The sequence below is a fragment of the Gopherus flavomarginatus genome, chromosome 2 (assembly GCF_025201925.1).
Source record: "Gopherus flavomarginatus isolate rGopFla2 chromosome 2, rGopFla2.mat.asm, whole genome shotgun sequence".
In the NCBI taxonomy this organism is placed as follows: Eukaryota; Metazoa; Chordata; order Testudines; family Testudinidae; genus Gopherus; species Gopherus flavomarginatus.
In genome coordinates, this window is record NC_066618.1 from 55,556,086 (window position 1) to 55,580,428 (window position 24,343).

General features: G+C 48.4%; 1 protein-coding gene across 1 annotated transcript in view; it reads left to right on the forward strand.

Annotated features, from left to right (window-relative positions):
- Positions 1-23,964, forward strand: part of SCIN (scinderin) — a 154,688-nt gene extending 130,724 nt beyond the window's left edge. Inside the window, 10 exon segments of the mRNA XM_050938788.1 lie at positions 488-576; positions 1,672-1,887; positions 3,649-3,770; positions 4,742-4,832; positions 9,251-9,421; positions 10,310-10,487; positions 10,993-11,114; positions 13,206-13,283; positions 20,864-20,924; positions 21,965-23,964. Coding sequence (XP_050794745.1) covers positions 488-576; positions 1,672-1,887; positions 3,649-3,770; positions 4,742-4,832; positions 9,251-9,421; positions 10,310-10,487; positions 10,993-11,114; positions 13,206-13,283; positions 20,864-20,924; positions 21,965-22,098 — 1,262 coding nt within the window. The 3' untranslated portion in view covers positions 22,099-23,964.
- Positions 23,965-24,343: the final 379 nt, after the last annotated feature.

Sequence of the window (24,343 nt, forward strand, 5' to 3'; positions counted from 1 at the left end):
TCTGGCTAATAGGGAGTTTCATTTAACCAAGTTATGGAACAGTGGGGCTGATGGGCAATGGGTTTGGCAGGTTGTGGAAAGCAACCTTATTTACCACCTCCCCCTTCCAGCAGTGCAGGTACCCAGTGAGCTTTCACAGGATGAGCCTTTCTAAACACAGCACACATCATGATAATTGATTATCTGGACCCAGGCTATCAATGCCAACAGACACATTTTAAAAAAGTGAACAAATTATTTTTATTCATTTTCAAAATCAGTAGAAATCCGATTTTTGGCAGTTTGCCGTGGTGTGAATCTTTTTGCCTATCTCTGTTAGCGGACTTTAGTTTTGTCATTGTGCAGCTTTGAGGCAAACAAAGTGTAAGAATGAACTATGCTAAGGATACCTCATTCAGTTGCAGCTCCTCCCAGATATTTTTCTTTTACACCTTCTGAGAACGTGTTCCATTTTCCCTGCTGTAATCTTGTTGCGTGTTTTAATCAGGCAAAGATGCTAACCCACGTGAGAGAAAGGCAGCCATGAAGACTGCCGAAGAATTCATACAACAAATGAACTACCCTGCTAATACCCAGGTGCAGTACGTTTGTGAGATAAATAATATAATAAATTATTCTTGGTCAGTTGTTGAAAGTGCATGTGGTTCTATTAATCAGTTTAGCCAATCATTTTGTTAAGCTTTTTTGGGGGGGGTTAATTGATCAAAATAAATCTCATAACTTTGCCTATAAATTGTGATGTGTGACTCTCCAAATGTTTGGTGCACACAAATATCCAAAAGTTTGAAAAGTCAGTGAAAGGGCTCACTGATATAGAAAGCTTCTTATTCATTCATTTGAAGCAAGATAGTTTGTACAAACTTTACTCATTCAATGCCTGGCTTCAGTTCCACACCTCATTTTTTAGATTACCAACAACAGTAAGAAATTTATCTCGTATGTGGAATGCCCCATAATAGGATCCTTACTCTTCGCTCTCTCCCCCATCACAACTTCTTGTCTGAAGAATCAGACTCGAAGTGGAGTGAGGCATCTTCATCCCTCCTTTTAGGAAAACTCCTCTGTGAAGAAACAGATCATGCAGCATGCCTTAAAAGCAGTCAGATTCAGGTCAGCCTAATCTCCACCAGGAGCTTGCTCCACTGCAGTCAGATCTGTCCCTGGAGAGCTCTGTCTCTGGACCTGGCAAGATGGACTCTAGGTTCTGTCAGCCACTGTGCCCAGTTGATTATTGTAACTATCTTCCGAATTTGTGCAACAAGGCCCAGTCCATATAGGACTTTGTAAACGAGGAGTAGCTCTTTGAATTGGGTTTGGAAGTGGATAGCCAGCCAGTATTTAGTGCTAAGAGCTGGTGTGATACGTTCTCAATGCTCTTTCTTGATCAGCAGGTGTATTGCTCCATGCAGTACTAGCTTTAATTTCTGGATAGACTCTTTGGCTACCTGCAGATTGAGAACATTACCAATAAGCCTAAATTGGAGGTCAGAAAGGCATGGATCACAGTGGCCACATGTCATTTGAGAGGGCCACAAAAAAAGTGGCCACAGAAAAATTAAAACAATTTGTAACCAGTGGACTATCAGCTGCCCAAAATATTCTACTTCGCTCCACTAAAGGGACAGTAATAGTAATGTACTGGCTTTTCCCTCACTCATTTCTTACCTGCAGATTCAAGTGCTTCCAGAAGGAGGGGAAACGCCAATCTTCAAACAGTTCTTCAGAGACTGGAAAGATAAATATCAAAGCGAAGGCTTTGGGAAAGTCTATGTCACTGAGAGAGTGGCTAGAATTGAGCAGATTGAATTTGATGCTACCAAGTTACATGAATCTCCACAAATGGCTGCCCAACATAATATGGTTGATGATGGTTCAGGGAAAGTGGAGGTAATTTTATCATTTTAATATATATATATATTTCAGCTACCTACATTCTCTTGTTACTTTTACTGGATAGGTTGTTATTTTGCAGGTTTAAACCATTGAACAGTTTTGTTGCAAAATCTGCAGCTTCACATCTCAAGAGCCTTTTGGTAGAGAGGGAATGAATCCCCATGTCATCTATGTGCTGTAGTTCGTTCTTCAGTAAAGTGCTTTGATGCCCATGAAAAATGCTATATCAGTCATTCTGTACAAAAGTAGAACTGTCACGTCTCTCACATAATTAGACTTGGCAGAATTTGATTTTTGTGGTGTTTTTTTTTATAAATTTAATGGATATCACTGTTTCTTTTTAAGCATTTTAATTGTGTTTATCTATTTACATTTTTGTAGTTGCACAGAATTGTGATTTTTGAGCACTTTTTTCAATTTTTGTCTATTAAAATTGTCACAATTGCTGGAAATTATCGTGGGGGTCAGACAGTTATTTAATGACAGTAGAAATTGAGATGACTTTATAAACCATTTAAACACAAATTGTCAACATCACATATCAAAGTGTACAACATTAATAGCTTTAAATTAAATGATAATAAGTTCTCAAGCAGCACGTTTCCTACTTTGCCTATCTGTAAATTTCAGGTATTATTGATGGAAATGTTTGACAGTTTGTTCGTATATGGTGAAATCGATGGTTATCGACATTTACTGATAAATTTATCCTTCCAAGCCTTACTTTTAATATGACACTTATTCTAAAGTGACACTTCTCCCTTCTCTCTACTTGAAAACCTACCTATTAAAGAGTATGGGTGAAATCCCAGTAGTCAAAAGTCAATGGGAATTTTACTCATTCACTCTATATCTGTAAGTCCTTCATACACCAAGTCTGTTCTTTGAAGGCAGTCTTCAACTCATGGCTAGAGAGATCTCTCACAGAAGCAGAATCAGTGGGTTCCATTGCCCAGCTCTGAGGACTGGACTCAGAGAGGGCAAGATGGTACGATGTGCACTGTGTAGAGTTCTAAACATGACTGCAAATCCTCGAGTCTTTGCCCCCATGGTGAGGAAACGTTGGGGCAACAGAGGGTTATATTAGCCAATGGGCTGACATAACAGAACAGCTCTACAGCTCGTGGGGAGAATTCCTCTTGTTCCTTATGGGATTACTCTGTGCACTGCCTGTTGTTTGAAGTGGCCAGTGGGTCCCTGGGCTTAGACCTGGTTGAATAGTGTCCTTAGCCTTTAGCAACTCAGGTCTCAAGCGTTAATCATATGACATAGAATTGAACTATACAGGATCAAGTGGAGGATAATATGTGCAGCAGTGGGTACTTGTCTGGAGTGCAGCATACCTTTCCCTTGTGGTATTTTAGTTCTGTTGCTACTTATCATTCTATTTCATTAATGTTGTACCATTAACCTATGATGTAAAGGAAAGGAACAGGAATGGATTAGTGTTAAGTGACATTACATGATGTCATATCAAAATGTCAAGGGGAAAGCACAATATTTTCTAATTGACTTCCCACCACCATTCATTTAGTCGGCAGTGCTGGGCTGAGTGCAAGATGGTTCAGTCGCTGTCATTTAGGATCACCTGATCTTTTCTGATGGTAGTTAGCTTAACACAGTATTTGGAGACCGGAAACAAGTGTTGCTCAAGAAGGTAACATAGTAAGTCATTTGACCACTTCCCTGATATTCAGCTTCAAGTCGAATGCTGATGAATTCAAATATTTTCCAGTGATGTCTTTGGTTTCCTAGGTCTGGCGTGTTGAAAGTAATGGCAGAATCCCTGTGGAGTCTGAGACATATGGAGAATTTTTTGGCGGTGACTGTTACATTATACTTTATACTTATCCTAAAGGACAGATCATCTACACATGGTATGTTTGGGCTGCATTGATCTTCAGCCCATGGATATTGTATTATTTGCTGGCTTTATGTGAGTTGTCCCACTGAAACCAGTGGGATGAGTCACATGTCTTATATCACAAGGGTCCCAGGGTTGGGGAATGGGTCCCGGCCACATGCTCCTGCACAAATGCCTACCCTCCCTCCCAGGGGATCAGAGTTAACCCTGGAGTAAGAACCACATTAACTTTTATCTAACCTAGGCAGAACCAGGAGCAGGTCAGGATCTCAAGCGGGGGGTTAGAGAGACTCCCTTGCTCTGGCACTGCATGCAGCAAAACAGCACCCTACACCCATCCCACCATGCCTGGCTAGACAGACACAGACTCTCTGGCCTGAGCCAGTGGAAGTCTCCACCCCCCAGTCATTCCAATCTGTCTGTGCACTCTGATACTGGCACCTGCACTGAGAGCACAGACTAGTGGGTCTTGTAGTGTGGTCTCAGCTGTCCTGTCAGCTCCAGGCAGTGTGCCTCTAAGAGTCCCTTTTTGGAAGCAGCTTGCTCCTCTGCAAGATGATCCTAGTGTAAACTCTGCACCCCTGCGCTCTGGGAGTGTCTCAGTCTCTGCCCCAGCTCCTCGCTACTGCTTCTCCTCTGCCCTTTCTTTTGTTGTCTCCTTTAACCTTCCCAGGCTTGTTACCCAGCCCCTCCCTCCCCCTCTGCTCATTGGCTCAAACCCTCCCAATGGTCTGCAGTGGAATTTTGTGTCCATGGTCCGGCATGGTGCTGCCCCCAGCCTGACTGGTCTGCACAGAGTATTGGGGACTGGGGAGGGGAAAAGTGGGGAGAAAGGAAGGGAGGGGGGAAGTGGCGCTAGCCAGCCCCACACCTGAATAAAGGCCGTAGGAGCTGACTTACTTATTGTGTGCTTTGCTTGAAATATACGTCCTGGATCCTTCTGAAACTGGGCTTCAGCTTTGCTTCTTTCTTCTTCACTCTCAGGCAAGGCGCGCATGCAACCAAAGACGAGCTGACTGCATCTGCATTCCTGACTGTTCAGCTTGATCGGTCACTACATGGACAGGCTGTCCAGGTCTGTGTCTCTCTAAGCAATAAATGTGACCTAGTTTTCCTTTACAAGGGGTGGCTAACCTTAGTAACACCCCAGGCCAGGCCACATCTGTATTGCACGAAGTGAACGTAGACAAACATGTCCTCACAGAGCTGTATTTTCTTCCCCTTGTAGCTTACTTTGGAGATGAAATGAAATTGCTTGTCATTTGAGTTCACCAGAAATAACCGTGGTTGATCCAGGCATCCTCCCTACTTCCTCAATAATCCCACATATTCTCCCTTTCTTGTTGTGACGTGGCTTGACTTCGCCTGTTAGCTTTGGAAGCAGGGAACTTGTCGTCTTCTATATTTGAAAAGCACCATATACATTTACAACATTAACTGGCCAATTTGTATTTCTTTTCTCATTGTTACTGTTCATAATAATCATCACCATCATTTTTCTCACGATGCAGAGGGAAGCTGTGGAGCACATTTGGAAACCTGTGATCAGATCACAAGTAAAGAGTTCAGACTCTCCACAGTCCTTAATGAAAGGGCTTGTTTCCTATGCCTTTTAGTTTTTCACACTTGCTTTGTCAATGGCACAAATCACTTTGTAAAAGAATTTTCCAACATAAAGTCAAAGAATTCCTCCTTCCTGCCCATCCCAATCCATCCATTTCAGCCACTTTAAACCTTTTCATCATGTACCTGCCATTGTACTGGAGGTTTCCTTGCCCACTTTGACCCTTGCTGTTTACTAGGGCATATGCGTGTTTCCCCCGGCCACCTTCATGCCATTTTTGAAGTTGCTGAGAATTGCTAACGCTATGGAGCTGCTGTCTGTCAGACCTGATGACATGCTAGGGGCCAAATTGTGTCATTGAGGTACTGTCTTGCATTGATGGGATAGAGACTTACCACTACAGGCAGAGCACCTGCTTCAAGGTCTGATTTGTTCTTGTCACTTTCACGGGAGATTACTTGTGCCTTTCCTCCCTTGTGCACCTGCATAAAGGCCAGTCACAATTTGGCACTACGGTAGTGCTCTCATCTGCAGAAACGCAGGATGAGATATCAGATACAACTCCTTACCTGAAGGAATGTGGTATGCAGGAGAGGACAAAGTCTGCTAAGAGGTGTGGCTGGGGCAAGGCCAGTTCCGATGTGACCCACTGTTCCCCTGCTAAAAATACCTCCTGCTCCACTGGCCTCCTCTCATTCTGTCCTGCCTTTCATCACCCACTGGTCACACTCCCTACCTCAGAGGCAGCAGAGGTAGCTGGGGGTGGGGGGGTCGACTTCCTGCCACAGAGCCCAGAAACAGTTCTGTGCTGAAGAAGTGGCTAACAGGGAAGGCATAGCAGGTGGGAGTGTTAGACCTGCTGCCCACTGGGACAAGCCTTCACTTCCATCAGGGGTGACATGCAGCTCAGGAGGTGGGAGGGCTCTCCTTTGAAAGAGGGGATAGAGGAGGAGAAGGAGGAGGACTAGGGAGAGAAGGGCAGTTACTAGGCAGAGGATGAGAGCAGGAAAGTGTTTGACTCCCATCCCTTAAGTATAAGTGTGAAGATCCATTGTTTTTCTCAAGTTTATAATTAATTTAGATTGCAGAGGATAGTTTTAAATGTTAAATCAATAGCAATTGATTATTGACATCCTACTAAGTGAGGGTTAAAATCTCTGGATGTAATTGCTTAGTTGAAATCTTAAATATAAAATAATTGATTATTTAACATGTAACTTTCTTTCATTAAGCTAAAAGAGTTCCGTCTAATTGCAATGACTGTAATATTTAAAAGCTAATTACTTTCAACATATATATGCTAAAGCTTAATAAGTAAAACAATATTTAGCATAATTTATAGCATTTTTCAATGTAACCATCTTTTTAGACACTAGATGGCACTACAATCCACATTACGCTAAAGAGAGACCGAAACTTTAGTTACTGCCACGTTATTTCCTAACAATGTCTCTTTGCCATTTTAGAGTCTTTGGGGCAGATTTTTAAAGTGTGGCCTCTCTTTTTGAACCTGCAGATAATTGCCATGATTTTGAATCCACAAGTGGCAGGTTCAGTTGATTTAATTCAGTTGTCTCACTCTCTGACTGCATCTGCCTGTCCAGTAGTGAGACATCGAAATGGGATAGTGCCCACCATTGCTGCCACCTGCAACACTGTGGGAGCAAAAGGAAGGCCAGGCTGAGGCTGGCCTGAAAAGGAGCCCTTTATCTCTGGGGGGGGATCAAAATGTTTCTCCAGTTTGTTAAAATGATTGTTTTGGGTTGGACTAGGGAGCCAGCACTCAGGGCGAGGGCAGCATGTGGAGCCTCCCTGGTCACTCATGTGCCTAGGGACCACAAGAACCTGGTGACCTCTTCCGGGAGCCACGTGGAGCCAGATCAGACAGGCAGCCTGCCTTAACCCTTGGCCTCCACTGCGCTGCTGACTGGACTTTTAACGACCCAGTTGGCAGTGCCAATCGGAGTTGCCAGGGTCCCTTTTCGACTGGGCATTCCAGTTGAAACCTGAACACCTGGCCTGGCAACCTGGGGTTGGACTGCAGTCCTACAATCCAGCCAGAGTAAGGGTGCACTGCCCCAGCTGGAGGGTAGGAATACCATCACAATCTGCTTCTTGCTTCCCCCATGCTCCTAGCTCTTCTGTTGGCACAGATTACTCCCCCCTCTCTACCTGCTCTGATGCACTCACTGCATATGCCACGGCTCTTCCCATTCCCCATCCTTGCCTGTTCTCTCCCTACTCACCTGCACAGGAGAAGCAGCAGGAGCCTGACAGTGGCTCTGCTCCTCCCCTGCTCAAGCTCGTGTGCTGTGGGTAGCCCACACAGGGTAATAAGGCATCCTCTTGCTCCTTTGCACTGGCTTGAAACCATGCACCCTGTCCAGTAGACAGTTCTCAGCCACTCAGTGCATCAGCATGCACCCATCTCACACAAGCTCCTCACCAACACCTCACAGGCTCTGCTCCTCCCAGAATCCAAGTGCCAGGCTCCTCAGCAGCAGCCAGCTCTTCCTTATCTGCCTTTCCTCCAGCAGGCAGTGCTGAGCAGTTTGCTTCTTTGCTGCTGCTAGAGGCAGTGATCAGGGTTGTATTGGGCTGGTATTGAGGCGCTTTCCCTCTCTCAGTTGAACCCTCCCTTCTCTGGCCCTCTGTTCCCTTTCTTGGCTGAGGGGAAGCCATTGTCAGGGGGAAGGGAGGGAATCTGACAACTGGCCCAAAAGGCAGAGAACCCAGCTAGTAGGCTGATGTACCAGGGCTCAAAGCAGAAGTCTCAGGTCAAAAACCAGAGGTTAAGGAGCTCTGTTTCTATGTATGTTTCAGTCTCTGAGGGAATGTGTCAGATTTGCTCGTGGGCATATAAGCTCCCTCTGGTGGCTAAGCTGGTTGCTCTGCACATTCAGGACACCAAGTAGATGTGTGATTTTCTGGCATCGAAGTAATGAGTTTTCTTTCCCCTGCCAGCTGTATCAAGTGGTCGTCTTTGCTGTTTTCTCTCCTCTCATCTTCCTTTTCTCTTCTGTAGTGCTCTTTTTTTAAAGAAAGATTTTAGCCAATTCCCTGTTCCATCCCTTTTCTTTTCTCTTTTCTTCTCATCTATCCTCCATCATGCATTCCTCTGATGCATACAGTACTTGATACATATGTGGTATACTTAAGATCATGCTTAAAGTGTGCTACTCTTGTATACTGCAAGAGGGAAGGAAAACAGAAAAAAGTCTCTGGGCAGAATGTAGCCTTTAGTTGTCATCTTTTTGTTTCCTCCAAAGTGAAGAAATAGAGAATCCTGCTGTACAATAATAAATAAATATGTTATTTTTATATTAAGATGCCCTGAAAATTAGAGGCATTTGTCAGTTCAGTTTTAAATGCCATCTTTTCCTATGTACACTAAAAGTTTATATTGTCAGCCTAGTTATCCATCGCCTGGTGGATTTATGCTCCCTTTTTCATCCTCATGCAGACATACAGACCTAGAAATAATGGTTATGAAGAAAAACCTGTTTTTCCTACTTCATTTAAATACAAATCCCCTAAACCTCAGAACCAGAGTCTTCCAGGAGAATTAAATGCCTACATAAAACTTCTGTAAAGAGGCAGTGTTTTTTCAAAAAGGAACAGTTTTCTTATTAAAGTAAATGGCAACCATCAGAGTTTTAATCCCTTAGAAACTAAATGTACAAGTCCCAATCCCAATATTCTGTAAGAAATATTAGTCTGTGTGTATGAGTGTTAGTAAGAGTGACAAAAGAGCTTATGAATGCTGTAGCTACAGTGCCTCTGAAATTGTGGGTGCTTAGCTTAGCCGAGACAGCTTGCCATTAGTAATTCTTCCTAACCTACTTACCCTGTTATCTATCATCACCTTGGGCTTCATCATGCCAAAACTAATGTAAAATCCTTTAATTTATTTTCCTTTATTTGTACAGATCCGGGTCTCCCAAGGAAAAGAACCTGCACATTTGCTGAGTTTGTTCAAAGACAAACCACTCATTGTCTACAAGGATGGAACATCCAAGAAAGGAGGTCAGAAACCTGCTCCCCCCACACGTCTCTTTCAAATTCGCAGGAACCTGGCGTCCATCACCAGGATTGTGGAGGTAAAAATCACCTGTTCAGTAAAATATTCCTCATGTAACATAGTACAGTTGGAATGAGCACCAGAGTGGCAAGTGTCAGTTAAAATCACTTCTCTGTGATGGTTATAGCATGAGTAGGAACATAGTAGCTCACATTCTGGATTGGATAAGATGCCATTATGACATCTCTGACAGTGGCCAGTACTAGATTATTCAGAAGAAGTTGCAAGAAACCCCATAGTGGATAATTAAAGAATAAGTTGAGCGTATGGAAAGTTTCTTGCTAACCAGAACGCTGACCTGAAGAAGAGCTCTGTGTAAGCTGGAAAGCTCATCTCTCTCACCAACAGAAGTTAGTCCAATAAAAGATATCACCAAATCCACCTTGTCTTCCTAACCCTAGGCAGCTAGTTAAAATTCTTCTCTCAGGCCAATTATCAATTTTAAGTGAAATACTAAGGGTATGTCTATGCTGGAGCTGGAGATGTAATTTTCAGTTTGGGTAGCATATGCATGCTAGCATATGCATGCTAGTTTTGATCAGACTAGTGCACTAAAAATAGCAGTGTAGCTGCAGCAGGTCAGTGTAGCTGCCCATGTACAAACTTAAGGTCTTGGATAGGATCATACACGGGTGGTTAGCCTTTGGCACCATGGCTACAATGCTATTTCCAGTGCACTAGATAAAAACTAGTGTTCTTATGTCTGCCTGGGATGGAAGTTACAGGTGTAGCTCCAGTGTAGATGTGCTCCAGGCTAGTGCAGTGTAAATGTAGAGAAACACCCCAGCAGACAATGCAGTTACTTTAGATTTAGACCAGTATTACAGGTGTACATCAGTGTGTAGAAAGGTGAATGTGTGGGTTATTTAAAAATCAGAAAAATGAAACAATCTCACTCTTGCTCTAGGTTGATGTTGATGCAACTTCATTGAACTCCAATGATGTTTTTGTTTTGAAACTGCCAACGAACTCCGGCTACACCTGGGTCGGAAAAGGAGCAAGCAGAGAAGAGGAAAAAGGAGCTCAATATGTAGCCAGCATTCTGAAATGTCAGACCACTAGGATTGAGGAAAGCCAGGAACCAGGTTAGTACTGGGCAATCTGGCTGCTCAGTGGGACTGAAGCTGCACAATACCAGACAGGATTGGGTCCCAAATGTTCATACAAATGTTTTTTTTTTTGCAAATACACACTTTTGTGGACAAACCAGTTACACTCTCCTTTCTCTGAAAATCTGGCTGTGTTTTGCAATAAGGATATTTGTCCAGAATCTGAGCTGATTTAAAAGTGGTGCTGTCCTACAGAAGTTAATTAAGTTGCAGTAGGTGCAACAGAATTTAGGCCTTTCCACATACTGAGTGACTAAAACAAATAGAGAGAGAGAGAGCAAGGTGGGATTACGTGTAATCACATGAATATCTGCATTGGCTTTTATAAACAATGGGAAGAATAGAACTATTAAAGAAAAACTTACACATTATGGGCCAGTCAAAGGGAATATTGTTTGGGGATTTTTGAAACAGTATCCATTAAGTTAAAGAAGAAAACATAAAACTCAATGCCAAGTAGATTGTGTCATGTATATTCCAGAGGAATTCTGGAGAGCCCTTGGAGGTAAGAAAAAATACCAGACTTCAGCACAGCTGCTAACTGAGTCCGAAGACCACCCGCCTCGTCTCTATGGCTGTTCCAATAAGACTGGCAGGTTTATTGTAAGTATATGATGGATACTTTCCCCTCTGATAATTCTGTACTCTGACATATTGGGCAGCAATAGACACTAAATGAAACACCACCTGAGGCCTCCATTGACACAGCATGGTACCTTTGTGCATTGCTAGTCTACTATCCCAATGCTTACCAAGCAGCACAAGATAAAAATGGTGTAGAGTGTCTGGACTAGTCCTGTAGGGATACAAACCGGTGACTGCTGGAGGGAATAAAAGTTCAAGACTATTTCCTTCCATTTTGTTATATGCAGATCAGTGTGTTGGGAGAAAAAAAGTTTGATGGAAAAGATGAATGTGTCAAAACCAGACTTGCACTGTAGTAGGTTTATTTAAGAATTCAAAATCATGGCCTACATTACTGCTCTCTGTAGAGGTGGTGATGGTGGTGGCAGGTGGAAAGCTAGAGGGGATGAGCGATGCTCTGAAGACATAGGCAGTCACAGGCATGAATGCCTTAGGAAGTTCTGGGGAGAGCCCTGCTTCTGGAGGAAGTAGCTTGTACTCCTGCTAGTGTCGGCTACCTGCAACTAGAAGGTGCACTGATAGGTAAGGCCCCGACCAAACCCTCCTAGCCATGTTTTCATGGAGCCCTGGAGAATTGCCGTATATGCTAGCTGAGCCCACAGCCCGTTGTTCAGGAAAACGCTAAGCCTATATCATGCCTGGGTCCTTCAAGTGTTGCTAGTGGTGGTGGGGAAAGGGAAGGTTCCTTGACCCCTCATTAACCCATAGTGCCGGAGGCAGATGGAAGTTTTCCTGTAATTGTGCCTTTAAGGTTCTGAGTATTGAGGGAGGTGAGGAGGCACGCTTCCCCAGCAGGCATTTCCAGAGCAGGTTTGTGTGACTGAGGCACATTGACTTAGGGAGTTCTGAGAGCACAGGCACTGCACCACACTTGGTAAGGAGGCACTCTCTCTTGGGCGAACACTGCTGACTAGCATGGAGGGAGTGGAGCTTCTCCCTAGTCATGTCCCTTGCGGAAAGATCCCATCCAATTTAAAAGAGATGAAACCAAGAAAGTTCTTAGAAAAGTACTAAGATCTTATAAAATGTAATGGAGAGGTATGTCTTTCCTGCAGCCTTTTCAAACCCTCCCATGGAAATCTACAGGGGAATAGAATTTTCTATAAAGGTCTACAAGATGGTTTAAAAAAAAAAAACCTATATCCAAAGTTATCACTTTCTATTAAATTCCATAGGACCTGGCCTCACTTTAGTGCTCACCTTCCCATGTCTTTGCACTCAGGACAGCACAAGGAGCCAATCATTCCCAGCTCCTGCACATGCTCACAAGAGAGAGGAGGGAGAAAAGGTTCTTTGCACCTTCTGCCCCTTCCTCAGCTCAGCATTGCCAAGCACAGACAAGCCTTTCAGTCACATCAAACAATGGCAGCCTGACCACTAGCTGAACTATTACCTCTCCTGCTTTATAGAAACCAAAATGGAACTGCTTTCCTACTTGCCTTTAACACATCTGAAGAAGTTAGCCTCTGATTCTCTTGAGGCCCAACCTTGAATTCCTTAGTCAAGCAAAAGGTCCCATTTTTTTAAGTCATTTGGGAGTTTTGCCATTTCAGGACTGAGCCCATGGACTGCACATCAAAACTATTGCCTTCCTTCACTTACTTGGTGTTGTGGTACCTAGTAAATATTAATGCCCATGAACATACAAGCCGAAAGTTTGGCTCTCTCCAGGCATTTAGTGTAGGTAGGCACTAAGCGGATTTCCCTACCCCTGTCTGCCAGTGCATCTCAGTCCCAATTTACCACACTCACTGCTACCATTTGATATCTGTGCCTTTCCTGAGCACAGACTCCCAATTGTGTCAAACTGAAAGATAGGTTTATGATGTGGCCAGATGTCTGATTTGCTCCTCCCAGTCTACTGCATTTCACTCATAGATCAACATCAGTTTTGAACCTGCTTCTACAGAAGGGAGGGGGGAGGAAAAAAAAAAAAGCAAATGCATGACTGTTTTTAGAGTCATCCATTTCAAAAGTCTCATCTTTGTCCAAACTCAAGCATGAAAATCTTGAATGGGCCTACAATACCAATTTTATTATCCATTTTAGATTGAGGAGGTCCCAGGAGAATTCACTCAGGATGATTTAGCTGAAGATGATGTCATGTTGTTAGATACTTGGGAGCAGGTAAGCTGTGTCCTTAATGTTTTATGTGGTGACAAAAAGTATTTACTCCTAACAACAATTTACAGATGGACAACCAGCGAGAAGACACTAGGAGAATTACCATAAAAGCAGAGGAGTAACGATAATTACATACAAAAAGTACCATGTTTTGAAGCTAGAAGGGATTTTGCTTATTGAAATTATAACCGAGGAAGAAAATAGAGCTATGTTTTCTCTTGAGCTATTTGACATGCAACTATGAATATCCACTATGTTCTTCTTCGAGTGATTGCTCACATCCATTCCAGTTAGGCGTGCGCGCCGCGCGTGCACGTTTGTCGGAAACTTTTTACCCTAGCAACTCCAGTGGGCCGGCAGGTCGCCCCCTGGAGTGGCGCCGCCATGGCGCCCAATATATATCTCTGCCGGCCCACCCGCTCCTCAGTTCCTTCTTACCGCCGTGTCGGTCGTTGGAACTGTGGAGCGCGGCATAGCTGTCCTCCACGTCCCTAGCTCTCCTTGTTCTCTATCGTTATCTCTAGCACTATTGTAGTTGTTAATTAGATTGTTAAGTGTAGATAGTAGTAGTTAAGTAGTTTGTAAATAGTTCTTCGCCGGGGGCTTAGCCCTTCCCGGCACCCGGCACCCGGCACCGGGCTCATGCCTGGTTCGCCGGGCTTCAAGCAGTGTGCAGCCTGCAAGAAGCCCATGCCTACCAGCGATCCCCACGACGCGTGCCTGAAGTGCCTGGGGGAATCGCACAGATCCGACAAGTGCCGCATCTGCAAGGCTTTTAAGCCAAGGACAAAGAAGGAGAGGGATCAAAGGCTCCGGACTCTCCTTATGGAGGCGGCACTTGACCCGGCGGCTTCGCAGGCCGTGATCTCGGCGCCGGCACCGGATCGCACCGGCACCGAGAAGACTCCCCGGCACCGACCTTCTCCGGCACCGGGGACAGAGCCTAGGCCGTCGAAGTCTATTACTCCGGCCAGGCAGACCCGACTGGAGCGCCCGGCCACAACATCGGCCGCGGCGCCGCCGGCACCGTCGACTCCGGGCCCGGCGGGTCCGTCGAGTCCGGTGCCGCCAAGCTCCCCCATGACATCTGGGGTTGAGATAGTGGTGCCATCCACACCAGAGACCTTCGCCTCGGCACGGGACCTCATAGCCATGACTGAGCCCACTCAGCTGCCACCCCCGGTACCTCCGGTGCGGGTCGTGTCCAGAGGCAAGCCTATGATGTCGGCACCGTCTCGGGACTCACGTTCTCGATCCAGGTCCCGACGCCACGGTCGCTCCAGATCCCGCCGCCGCTCGCAGTCCCGGCACCGCTCCCCTCAGCGGTACCGGTCGCACTCGCGGCGCCGGTCGACATCAAGACGATCGCGGTCGGTCTCCAGCCGCCGATACCGGCACCGCGAATCCAGGAGCCGATCCAGACATCATTCGCCGCACCGGTCGACCTCCCGGCACCGAGCTGGTGGCAGGTCCCGGTCCCGGTCGACCTCCCGGCACCGAGCTGGTGGCAGGTCCCAATCCCGGCACCGAAGCGGCGCCCGGTACCGGTCCAGATCCCGGCACCGTGACAGAACCCGGTCCCGGTCCCGGCACCGATATGACTCCCGGCACCGGTCCCCGGCACTGAGACGATCGTCCGTGCCGGCCCGCGCAGACCCTTACCATCCAGGGTCCGCCCCGCCATGGCCCTCTAGACAGCCGTCCGTATCTTCACTAACGGACAGTGGGTATGCGCTGGGCACCGACCGGCAGGCGGCGCTGTTCAGCGATCCGCCACAGCAGGACCAAGGCCCGCAACAATGGGGATTCTGGACACCCTGGGCATATCATCAGGCCCAGGGCCCCCAACAGCTCCCTGCTAGGCCGGCGACTGCGGAGCGCAGGGCACCTGAAGCCTCGTTGTCTCGCCCCCCTCCCTCCCCGGATGGGGAGGAAGGGTCCAAGCATCAAGACTCCGCTTTGGCTCCTGAGGTAGAGGCGAGGGCCGAAGGAGACCCGCCGTTAGACACTCTCTTGCCGGGGGTCTCCTCATCCTCCTCCCCGGATGAAGCGGTGGCTGGGACCTCCTCCAACAGCCCCCCCCCGCTGGACCTCAGGGCGCACCAGGACCTCCTCAGGCGAGTAGCTCAAAATCTGAGTCTGCAAGCCGAGGAGGTCTCGGAGATAGAGGATCCAATTGTGACCATCCTCTCGGCAGACGCTCCCACCAGAGTCGCCCTGCCGTTCGTACGAACCATCCAGGCCAACGCCAACACCATCTGGCAGTCTCCGGCCTCCATTCCTCCCACTGCGAAGGGCGTCGAGAGGAAGTACATGGCTCCTTCTAAGGGCTACGAGTACCTCCACGTGCACCCGACTCCGTGTTCCCTGGTGGTCCAATCGGTAAACGATAAAGAGCGTCACGGCCAGGAGGCTCCAGCCCCCAAATCCAGGGAGGCCAGGCGGATGGACCTCCTCGGCCGTAAGGTGTACTCGGCTGGGGCGCTGCAGCTCAGGGTCTCCAACCAGCAGGCCCTGCTGAGCAGATACGCCTTCAACTCCTGGGTGGCAGCAGATAAATTCAAGGAGCTGCTGCCACAAGATGCTCGCCAAGAGTTTACGGCCATCTTGGAGGAAGGCAAGAAGGTCGCACGCACGTCCTTGCAAGCCTCTTTGGACGCTGCGGACTTGGCTGCCCGTACCCTCGCGTCGGGGGTAACAATGCGTCGCCTCTCCTGGCTGCAGGTTTCTGGCCTTCCGCCGGAGCTCCAGCACACTATACAGGACCTTCCTTTCGAAGGCCAAGGCTTATTCTCGGACAAGACAGACCCCAGACTCAAGAGTCTGAAAGACAACCGAGTTATCATGCGGTCACTCGGGATGCACACACCAGTGACGCAACGCAGACCCTTCCGGCCGCAGCAACAACAACAACAGCGCAGGCCGTATTCCCAGTTCCGCCAGCGGCAGGACCTTAACAGGCGCCGCGGCAGGAACGGAAGGCGCAGGCACTCGGGGAACCAAGGGGGGCAGAACCAAGGCTCCTCTAAGCCCCCGCCTGGACCTAAGCCTTCATTTTGAAGGTGCGCCCGAGGGCGCAGTAACAGTTTCCCCAATGGATCCTTCCCCCCCGTTTTCCAACCGCCTTTCGTTTTTCCTCCCAGCGTGGTCCCTAATAACATCAGACCGCTGGGTCTTACGCACGGTGCAGTCGGGATACCGCCTGCTGTTTGTTTCATTTCCTCCTCCCCGCCCCCCTTCCTCGTCCCTCTTCAGGGACCCCTCTCACGAGCAATTCCTTCGGCAGGAGGTGCAGACGCTCCTCGGCAAAGGAGCTATAGAGGCGGTGCCGGAGAACGAGAAAGGCAAGGGGTTTTATTCCCGCTACTTCCTGATCCCCAAGGCCAAGGGGGGCCTCAGGCCTATCCTCGACCTGCGAGAGCTCAACAAGTACCTGGTGAAGTTGAAGTTCCGCATGGTATCCTTGGGGACCATTATCCCATCCCTGGATCCGGGAGACTGGTACGCCGCCCTCGACATGCAGGACGCGTATTTTCACATTGCCATCTGGCCACGTCACAGACGTTTCCTTCGCTTCGTTGTGGGGTCTCTTCATTATCAATTTGCAGTCCTCCCATTTGGCTTGTCCACGGCCCCGAGGGTGTTTACGAAATGCATGGCAGTTGTGGTGGCGCAGCTTCGGCGCAGTCGTATCCACGTGTTTCCGTATCTGGACGATTGGTTGATTCGGGGCACGTCGGAACAACAAGTCTGCAGCCATGTCCGCGTGATCACCGACATGTTCGCCACTCTGGGCCTCTTGGTAAACACAGACAAGTCCACCCTGGTTCCCACACAAAGGGTGGAATTCATCGGGGCCGTCCTGGACGCCACTGTAGGCAGGGCCTTGCTGCCATTGCAGCGGTTCCAGGCCTTGTCGGCGATCGTGCAACGGCTGCGGACAGACCCCTTAACGTCAGTGAGGACATGTCTAACCCTGTTAGGCCACATGGCGGCTTGTACTTTTGTGACCGACTACGCTCGGCTCCGCATGAGGCCTCTCCAGTTGTGGCTCATCAGTCATTACAGGCCGACAAGACAGCCGCTAGATATGTTAATCACAATCCCCCAGAGGGTATTAGATTCCCTCGGCTGGTGGCTAGACCAGTCGGTTTTATGTGCGGGTCTCCCCTTCCACCCACCTCAGCCCTCGGTGTCCCTAACAACGGATGCCTCAGATCTCGGCTGGGGGGCCCACCTAGGGACCCTGAGGACGCAGGGCCTGTGGTCCCAGGAGGAGGTGGGGCTACACATCAACATGCGGGAGTTGAGAGCGGTCCGTCTTGCTTGTCAAACGTTCTGTCATCAGCTTCAGGGTCGCTGTGTCGCGGTGTTCACCGACAACACGACGACCATGTATTATATCAACAAGCAGGGCGGCACCAGATCCTCCTCCCTGTGCCACGAGGCGATACGACTCTGGGACTTTTGTGTAGCCCACTCCATTCACCTCATGGCTTCCTTCCTCCCCGGAGTACGGAACACGCTGGCGGATCGATTGAGCAGATCCTTCCTGTCCCACGAGTGGTCCCTTCGCCCAGACGTCGCCCTCTCCATCTTCTGGAGGTGGGGTTATCCCCGTGTGGACCTCTTCGCGTCCAAGGGAAACAGGAAGTGCCAAGCGTTCAGCTCCTTTCAGGGCAGGGAGCCCGGGTCGATAGCGGATGCCTTCCTCATCCAGTGGTCGACCCACCTGTACTATGCGTTTCCCCCATTCCCTTTGGTCCACAGGGTCCTTCTGAAGGTGCGCAGGGACAGGGCTCACGTGATCATGGTAGCCCCGGCATGGCCCAGACAGCACTGGTACTCCATGCTGCTGGACCTGACCATAGCCGACCCAGTTCCCCTGCCCCTTCATCCGGACCTGATTACCCAGGAGCACGGGACCCTCTGTCACCCGGACCTGCAGTCGCTGCACCTAGCGGCGTGGCTCCTGCGTGGCTGACTGGCTCTGAGCTGCGCTGTTCCACGCCGGTGAGGGAGGTGCTCTTGGGCAGCAGGAAGCCGTCCACAAGAGCGACATATTTGGCCAAATGGAAGCGCTTCTCCTGTTGGTGTGTGGAGAGAAATCTCCGCCCTATTGGAGTTTCGGTAGCCGACATCTTAGACTACATTTGGTCCCTCAAAGGGCAAGGTCTGGCCATATCGTCGTTGCGAGTCCACCTAGCAGCTATCTCCACCTTTCACCCGGGTGCGGATGGTCGCTCTGTTTTTTCTCACCCGACGGTGTCTAGATTCCTTAAGGGGCTGGAACGTTTATACCCTAACGTCCGTCCCCCTGCTCCAACCTGGGATCTTAACCTGGTGTTGTCCCGGCTCATGGGGCCCCCCTTTGAGCCGTTAGCTACTTGCTCCCTGCTTTACCTCTCTTGGAAGACGGCCTTTCTAGTAGCTATCACCTCAGCTAGACGGGTGTCGGAACTCCGGGCTCTTGTGGTAGACCCCCCATATACGGTCTTCCACAAGGACAAGGTGCAGCTGAGACCACACCCTGCTTTTCTCCCCAAGGTGGTCTCAGCCTTCCACGTCAACCAAGAGATATTCCTCCCGGTTTTTTTCCCGAAACCTCACTCCTCAGGCAGGGAGCAGCAGCTCCACTTGCTTGATGTCCGTAGGGCTCTCGCGTTCTACGTGGAGAGGACCAAGCCCTTCCGCAAATCCCCCCAGCTTTTCGTGGCAGTAGCGGACCGCATGAAAGGGCTTCCTATCTCCTCCCAGAGGTTGTCCTCTTGGGTAACGTCCTGCATCAGGACCTGCTATGACTTGGCCCATGTCCCTACGGGCCGTGTGACTGCGCATTCTACCAGGGCGCAGGCGTCGTCGCTGGCTTTCCTCGCCCGTGTGCCCATCCAGGAAATCTGTCGGGCAGCGACCTGGTCATCGGTCCACACCTTTGCTTCCCACTACGCCCTGGTCCAGCAGTCAAGAGAGGATGCGGCCTTCGGATCTGCAGTGCTCCATGCCGCGACTTCTCGCTCCGACCCCACCGCCTAGGTATGGCTTGGGATTCACCTAACTGGAATGGATGTGAGCAATCACTCGAAGAAGAAAAGACGGTTACTCACCTTTGTAACTGTTGTTCTTCGAGATGTGTTGCTCACATCCATTCCACACCCGCCCTCCTTCCCCACTGTCGGAGTAGCCGGCAAGAAGGAACCGAGGAGCGGGTGGGCCGGCAGAGATATATATTGGGCGCCATGGCGGCGCCACTCCAGGGGGCGACCTGCCGGCCCACTGGAGTTGCTAGGGTAAAAAGTTTCCGACGAACGTGCACGCGCGGCGCGCACACCTAACTGGAATGGATGTGAGCAACACATCTCGAAGAACAACAGTTACAAAGGTGAGTAACCGTCTTTTTTCAAGCCATCATGCAAGATTATGGTTGCATTTCCTATTAATGCTAATGGAAGTTGCATAACTATAAGCCACCACAGTGCAATGCAAATCGGCCCAACAATGTTTTGGAGATTTCTGTTTGTCTTCAAAATTCTTGTACAAAATCCTTTCCAAACCTACAGAAGCCTCCAGAAGCCTCCACATAGCAGTGTGTGGCAGAAAAAGCACTTGAGTAGAGAATGGGCCAAATCGTAGGCTCCTGCTGAGCACCTCTGCAAACTGGCCTTCTTCAGGGGAACTTCACAGGGATTGGAGAAAACAGAATCTCACTCCTTTCCACCAGCTTGTGGGAAACCAGCACAGTTGTTCAGCAGCTATTACTGCCACCGAAGGGCAGCATACACCCAAAACAAATGGGGTTGGCTTTTAGATCCATCATGCCCCTACACCCTCACCCCCATCCACACTGCATACAAAGAGTTGTTATGGAGCACGTTTTCACAGTATATAGGGAGTGAGGAATCGCCTGCATTGCAGAACCAGGGCTGGATTTGGCCCAACAAACATAAAAACTAAAGATGTTTCTCATATTTTTTTAATCACACACTGAAAAAGTCTGATTACTAGAAACACATGCATATGCAGAACACATTGCCCTGGTTTGTGATCTATACAACTGTGGGGAGGAGGGGATTTCAGCATGGGTTATAAATAATTAGCCTGATTCTCCTATTCCTTCCATCTGTGCAAAGTAAGTGTACAGTACTACCTAGAATTCTGTTTGGTTGTGTTTTTCATCCATTCTGCATGACTACACAAGGTGCAAGGCAGAAGAGAATCAGGCCCAACATTTTTAGTTTAACTTGAAAAAATTTGCAGAACACTAGGACAAATCTATGAAGAGAGAGGGTCTAACAAATGTCCCTGAAATTATAGGATTTAGCACTGAACTTGCAAATGTCCAGAATGTGGAGAGATTTTCAAGCATAGAACTGTGTCTATAGAAAACTTGTGTCTTTAAATATGATGGGCAAGATTCTGATCTCATTTACACTCGTGTAACTTTGGAGTCACTGAATTGATGCCTGCTTTTTCTCCTAATGGAGTCAGTGGAATTACTCTAGATTTCAATAGTGTAAATAAGATCAGAATCTGAGCCAATCCCCATAACAATATGACAACTAAACTTTTCAATTGTCTACTTACAGGTGTTTGTCTGGATTGGTAAAGATGCTAATGAAACTGAGCGAAATGAATCTGTGAAATCTGGTAAGAAATGTGTTTGACAAAATGCTGCTTGAAATGGATTCAGTGGTGATTAAAGAAATGAATGAAAGAGGAGATGTGAAATGGTCAACACTCTAATTATACTAAGCGTGGTGTTTAAAAGAGTTAGTCAATAGCAATTACCTTTGAAGATTCCATGATTAGGTTATTGCCTCTTTATGTGCCATTTTAAACTATGCAACAGTCACCAAAAACTCAACTCTATTATTCTTAAATGTAACTTTCTTTAAAGAATGAAATTCATCAACATGGTGTTAATAGGCAGCAAAATATTGTTAAAAAGTATGAAGGACCCGTGTCTGTAGAATCTGCCCTGGAAGTTTTGTATGTGGAGTGGCTAAACCATTTATAGCCAGAGAAATAAATAAAGCTTCCAAGACTGCTCATTGTTGCCCTTCTCTAATTCTGTTATAATGGGCTAAATTCTGCTCCCAGAATTTACATGGGTGCAATCTGTTGTGTGCCTAAACTTCTTGAGCAGTCTGAAATCCAATTTTTAAATGTCCCTCTATTGTAAAATATGTGCCAGCAGCGATGTGAATTAACCCATCCTAAGATTTATACTGAAAATGCTGGCACACGCTCGCCTCCCTGCAGACATAGTTACCTAGCTTGTTTTCAGACATTTACTAGCATCACTTAGGGATACCAAGGCAAACCATTGGATTCAGCCATAAGGCTCTTCCTTGGAAAAACCATGAGTGAAGCATCTACATTCCAGCAGCAGTACCTGAGGTCTTTACCCGTTCCAGAGCTAAAGAGCTATTACATGGTAGGAACCAAATGACCAGGGCAAAGACCACTGTGCCCGAATCTTGTTTTTGTTTTTTTAAACTGACATCTGAGCCCACAATTCTGAAAATTTGACTGGCAGCTGAGAGAAAGCAATAATTATTTGATCATTTGATGTAATTAAACTAAGCTGTTATTGCACTGATTCAGCTTATTTTCCTGAGTATTTTAATTATTTTTTTTCTGGTGAATGGACTAATATTTTCCATGTTTTACTGTTATCTCTTAAGCCAAACGCTATATTGAGACAGATCCTTCTGGAAGAGACAAGGGGACCCCACTTGTTATTGTGAAGCAAGGATATGAACCCCCTACATTCACAGGCTGGTTCCTGGGCTGGGATTACAACAAATGGAAAAACTGATCTATCGGTGAAGGCCTCTGCTACAAACAGAATGCAATCAGAGCACAAATATTCTCTAGCATTCTTAAGCATTAGCTTGTAAAAACATATTGATGCAGCAGTTGTCACCCATTCCGCAGCGTTCGTATATTCCTCTGAGTAAACTAGCATGTCTTAGCTTTGGAAAGGTTAAATGAGATGATAAAGCAGTCACATAACTTCTTGGTGGCGGGTTGGGTTTTTTACACAGTATCTATGTGGAGTGATACCATTGGTTTGGTTCTAAAATGCCTTTTTCTGAACAAAAACTGTAGATCAGTTACACATTAATATACAATTTACTAGCTAACATTCATCAGTGGGTCAAATTCTGCTTTTTACACCAGCAAAAGCAACAGCAGAATTTGGCCCACTGAGGACCCATTGAAGTTGAGGGGAAAGAATCCCAGCAGCAGGATTGGGCCCTAATTTACCTAAAATGTCAAAATCCTGCAGTCCTTACTAGTACAAAATTTCCATTGCAGTCTGAATCAGGAGTGGGAGCTCTGTCCTGCAGGGTGTGGATCAGGATTCCGAGAGAGCCAATGTGAAAATGGTACTTTGTTACATGTGGTTCAGGAAATGGATATAATCTGAGTGGAGGAGATGCTGTAGGCTTGAATGAATGTGAACATATATCATCATGAGGCCCGGCAAAGTTGGCTGTGACAGACACTGTTTCTATAGAGCCCTCAGACACATACTGGCTGCATGTTATCCCTGTTCTCAGATTCCTCGACTCGGGGTGGGCAAACTTTTTGGCCTGAGGGCCACATTGGGGTTCAGAAACTGTATGGAGGGCCAGGTAGGGAAGGCTGTACTTCCCCAAACAGCCTGGCCCCTGCCCTCTGACTGCCCCCCTCAGAACCTCCGACCATCCAACTCCCCCTGCTCCTTGTCCCCTGACTGCCCCCTCCTGGGACCCCCTGCCCCCAACTGACCCCCCAGGACTCCCATGCCTATCCAACCACCCCCTGCTCCCTGTCTCCTGACTGCCCCAACCCCTATCCACACCCCTGCTCCCCGCCCCCTTACCATGCCGCTCAGAGCACCAGGACTGGCAGCCATGCCACCTCGCTGGAGCCAGCCACACCGCTGCACATTCTAGAACACCGGGGCAGGCCGGCAACTTTCATTGCCATGCTGCCCGGCAGGAGCTCACAGCCCCACTGACCAGAACGTTGGTGGCATGGCGAGCTGAGGCTGCAGGGGAAGGGGGACAGCAGGAGAGGGGCTGGGGGCTAGCCTCCCCGGCTGGGAGCTCAAGGGCCGGGCAGGATGGTCCCACAGGCCAGATGTGGCCCGTGGGCTGTAGTTTGCCCACTTTTGCTCTAACTGCTGCTCTTAAACACACTTAAGTGAGCTATTGCTCCTGAATGGCAGCAGGAGTCACTGACACCTTTAAAAATGGATCAGCACACATCATTTCATTCACCAGCCTGCAAGCACACACTGCATATCCCAGCCACAAGTTACCTCAGGCTGGACCAGTCTCATTTTTTCCCCTACTCATCCGTGCTCAGTTCTGTGCAAGTATAGAGATTTGCTCATATGGCCAAACGTGTTGCATGTTTTTCCTCAATGGGCAGAAGACTGGAACTCTTCACACACGTGCTGAGCAGACTTTGAATGTGCTGTGCCAATGCTTTGGGGAACCACTTTTCTTTCAGCAGCACTGAGTATCCTGGGAACAGGGCCGGCTCCAGACACCAGCTTACCAAGCATGTGCTTGGGTCGGCACCTTTGGACAGAGCGGTGCTCAGGGTTTGGTTTTGGTTTTTTTGGTTCGGCCAGGCGGTGCTGGGAGGGGGCAGAAGGGCTTGGGTGGCATGGCACGGTGCTGGGGGGGCGGGGACTTGGGCGGTGTGGTGCTTGGTGGGGGTGGGCTTCAGCAGCATGGCATGGGGGGTGGGGACTTGGGCGGCACGACACAATGCTCGGGGGGGCGGGGGGCTTGGGCGGCATGGTGCGGTGCTCAGGAGGGGCGGGGGGCTTGGATGGCACGGCGCTCGGGGGGGCGGGGACTTGGATGGCACGGCGCTCGGGGGGGGCGGGGACTTGGGCGGTGTGGTGCTTGGTGGGGGTGGGCTTCAGCAGCATGGCACGGGGGGTGGGGACTTGGGCGGCGCGACACAACACTCGGGGGGGCGGGGACTTGGGTGGCACGGTGCGGTGCTCAGGAGGGGCGGGGGACTTGGATGGCACGGCGCTCGGGGGGGCGGGGACT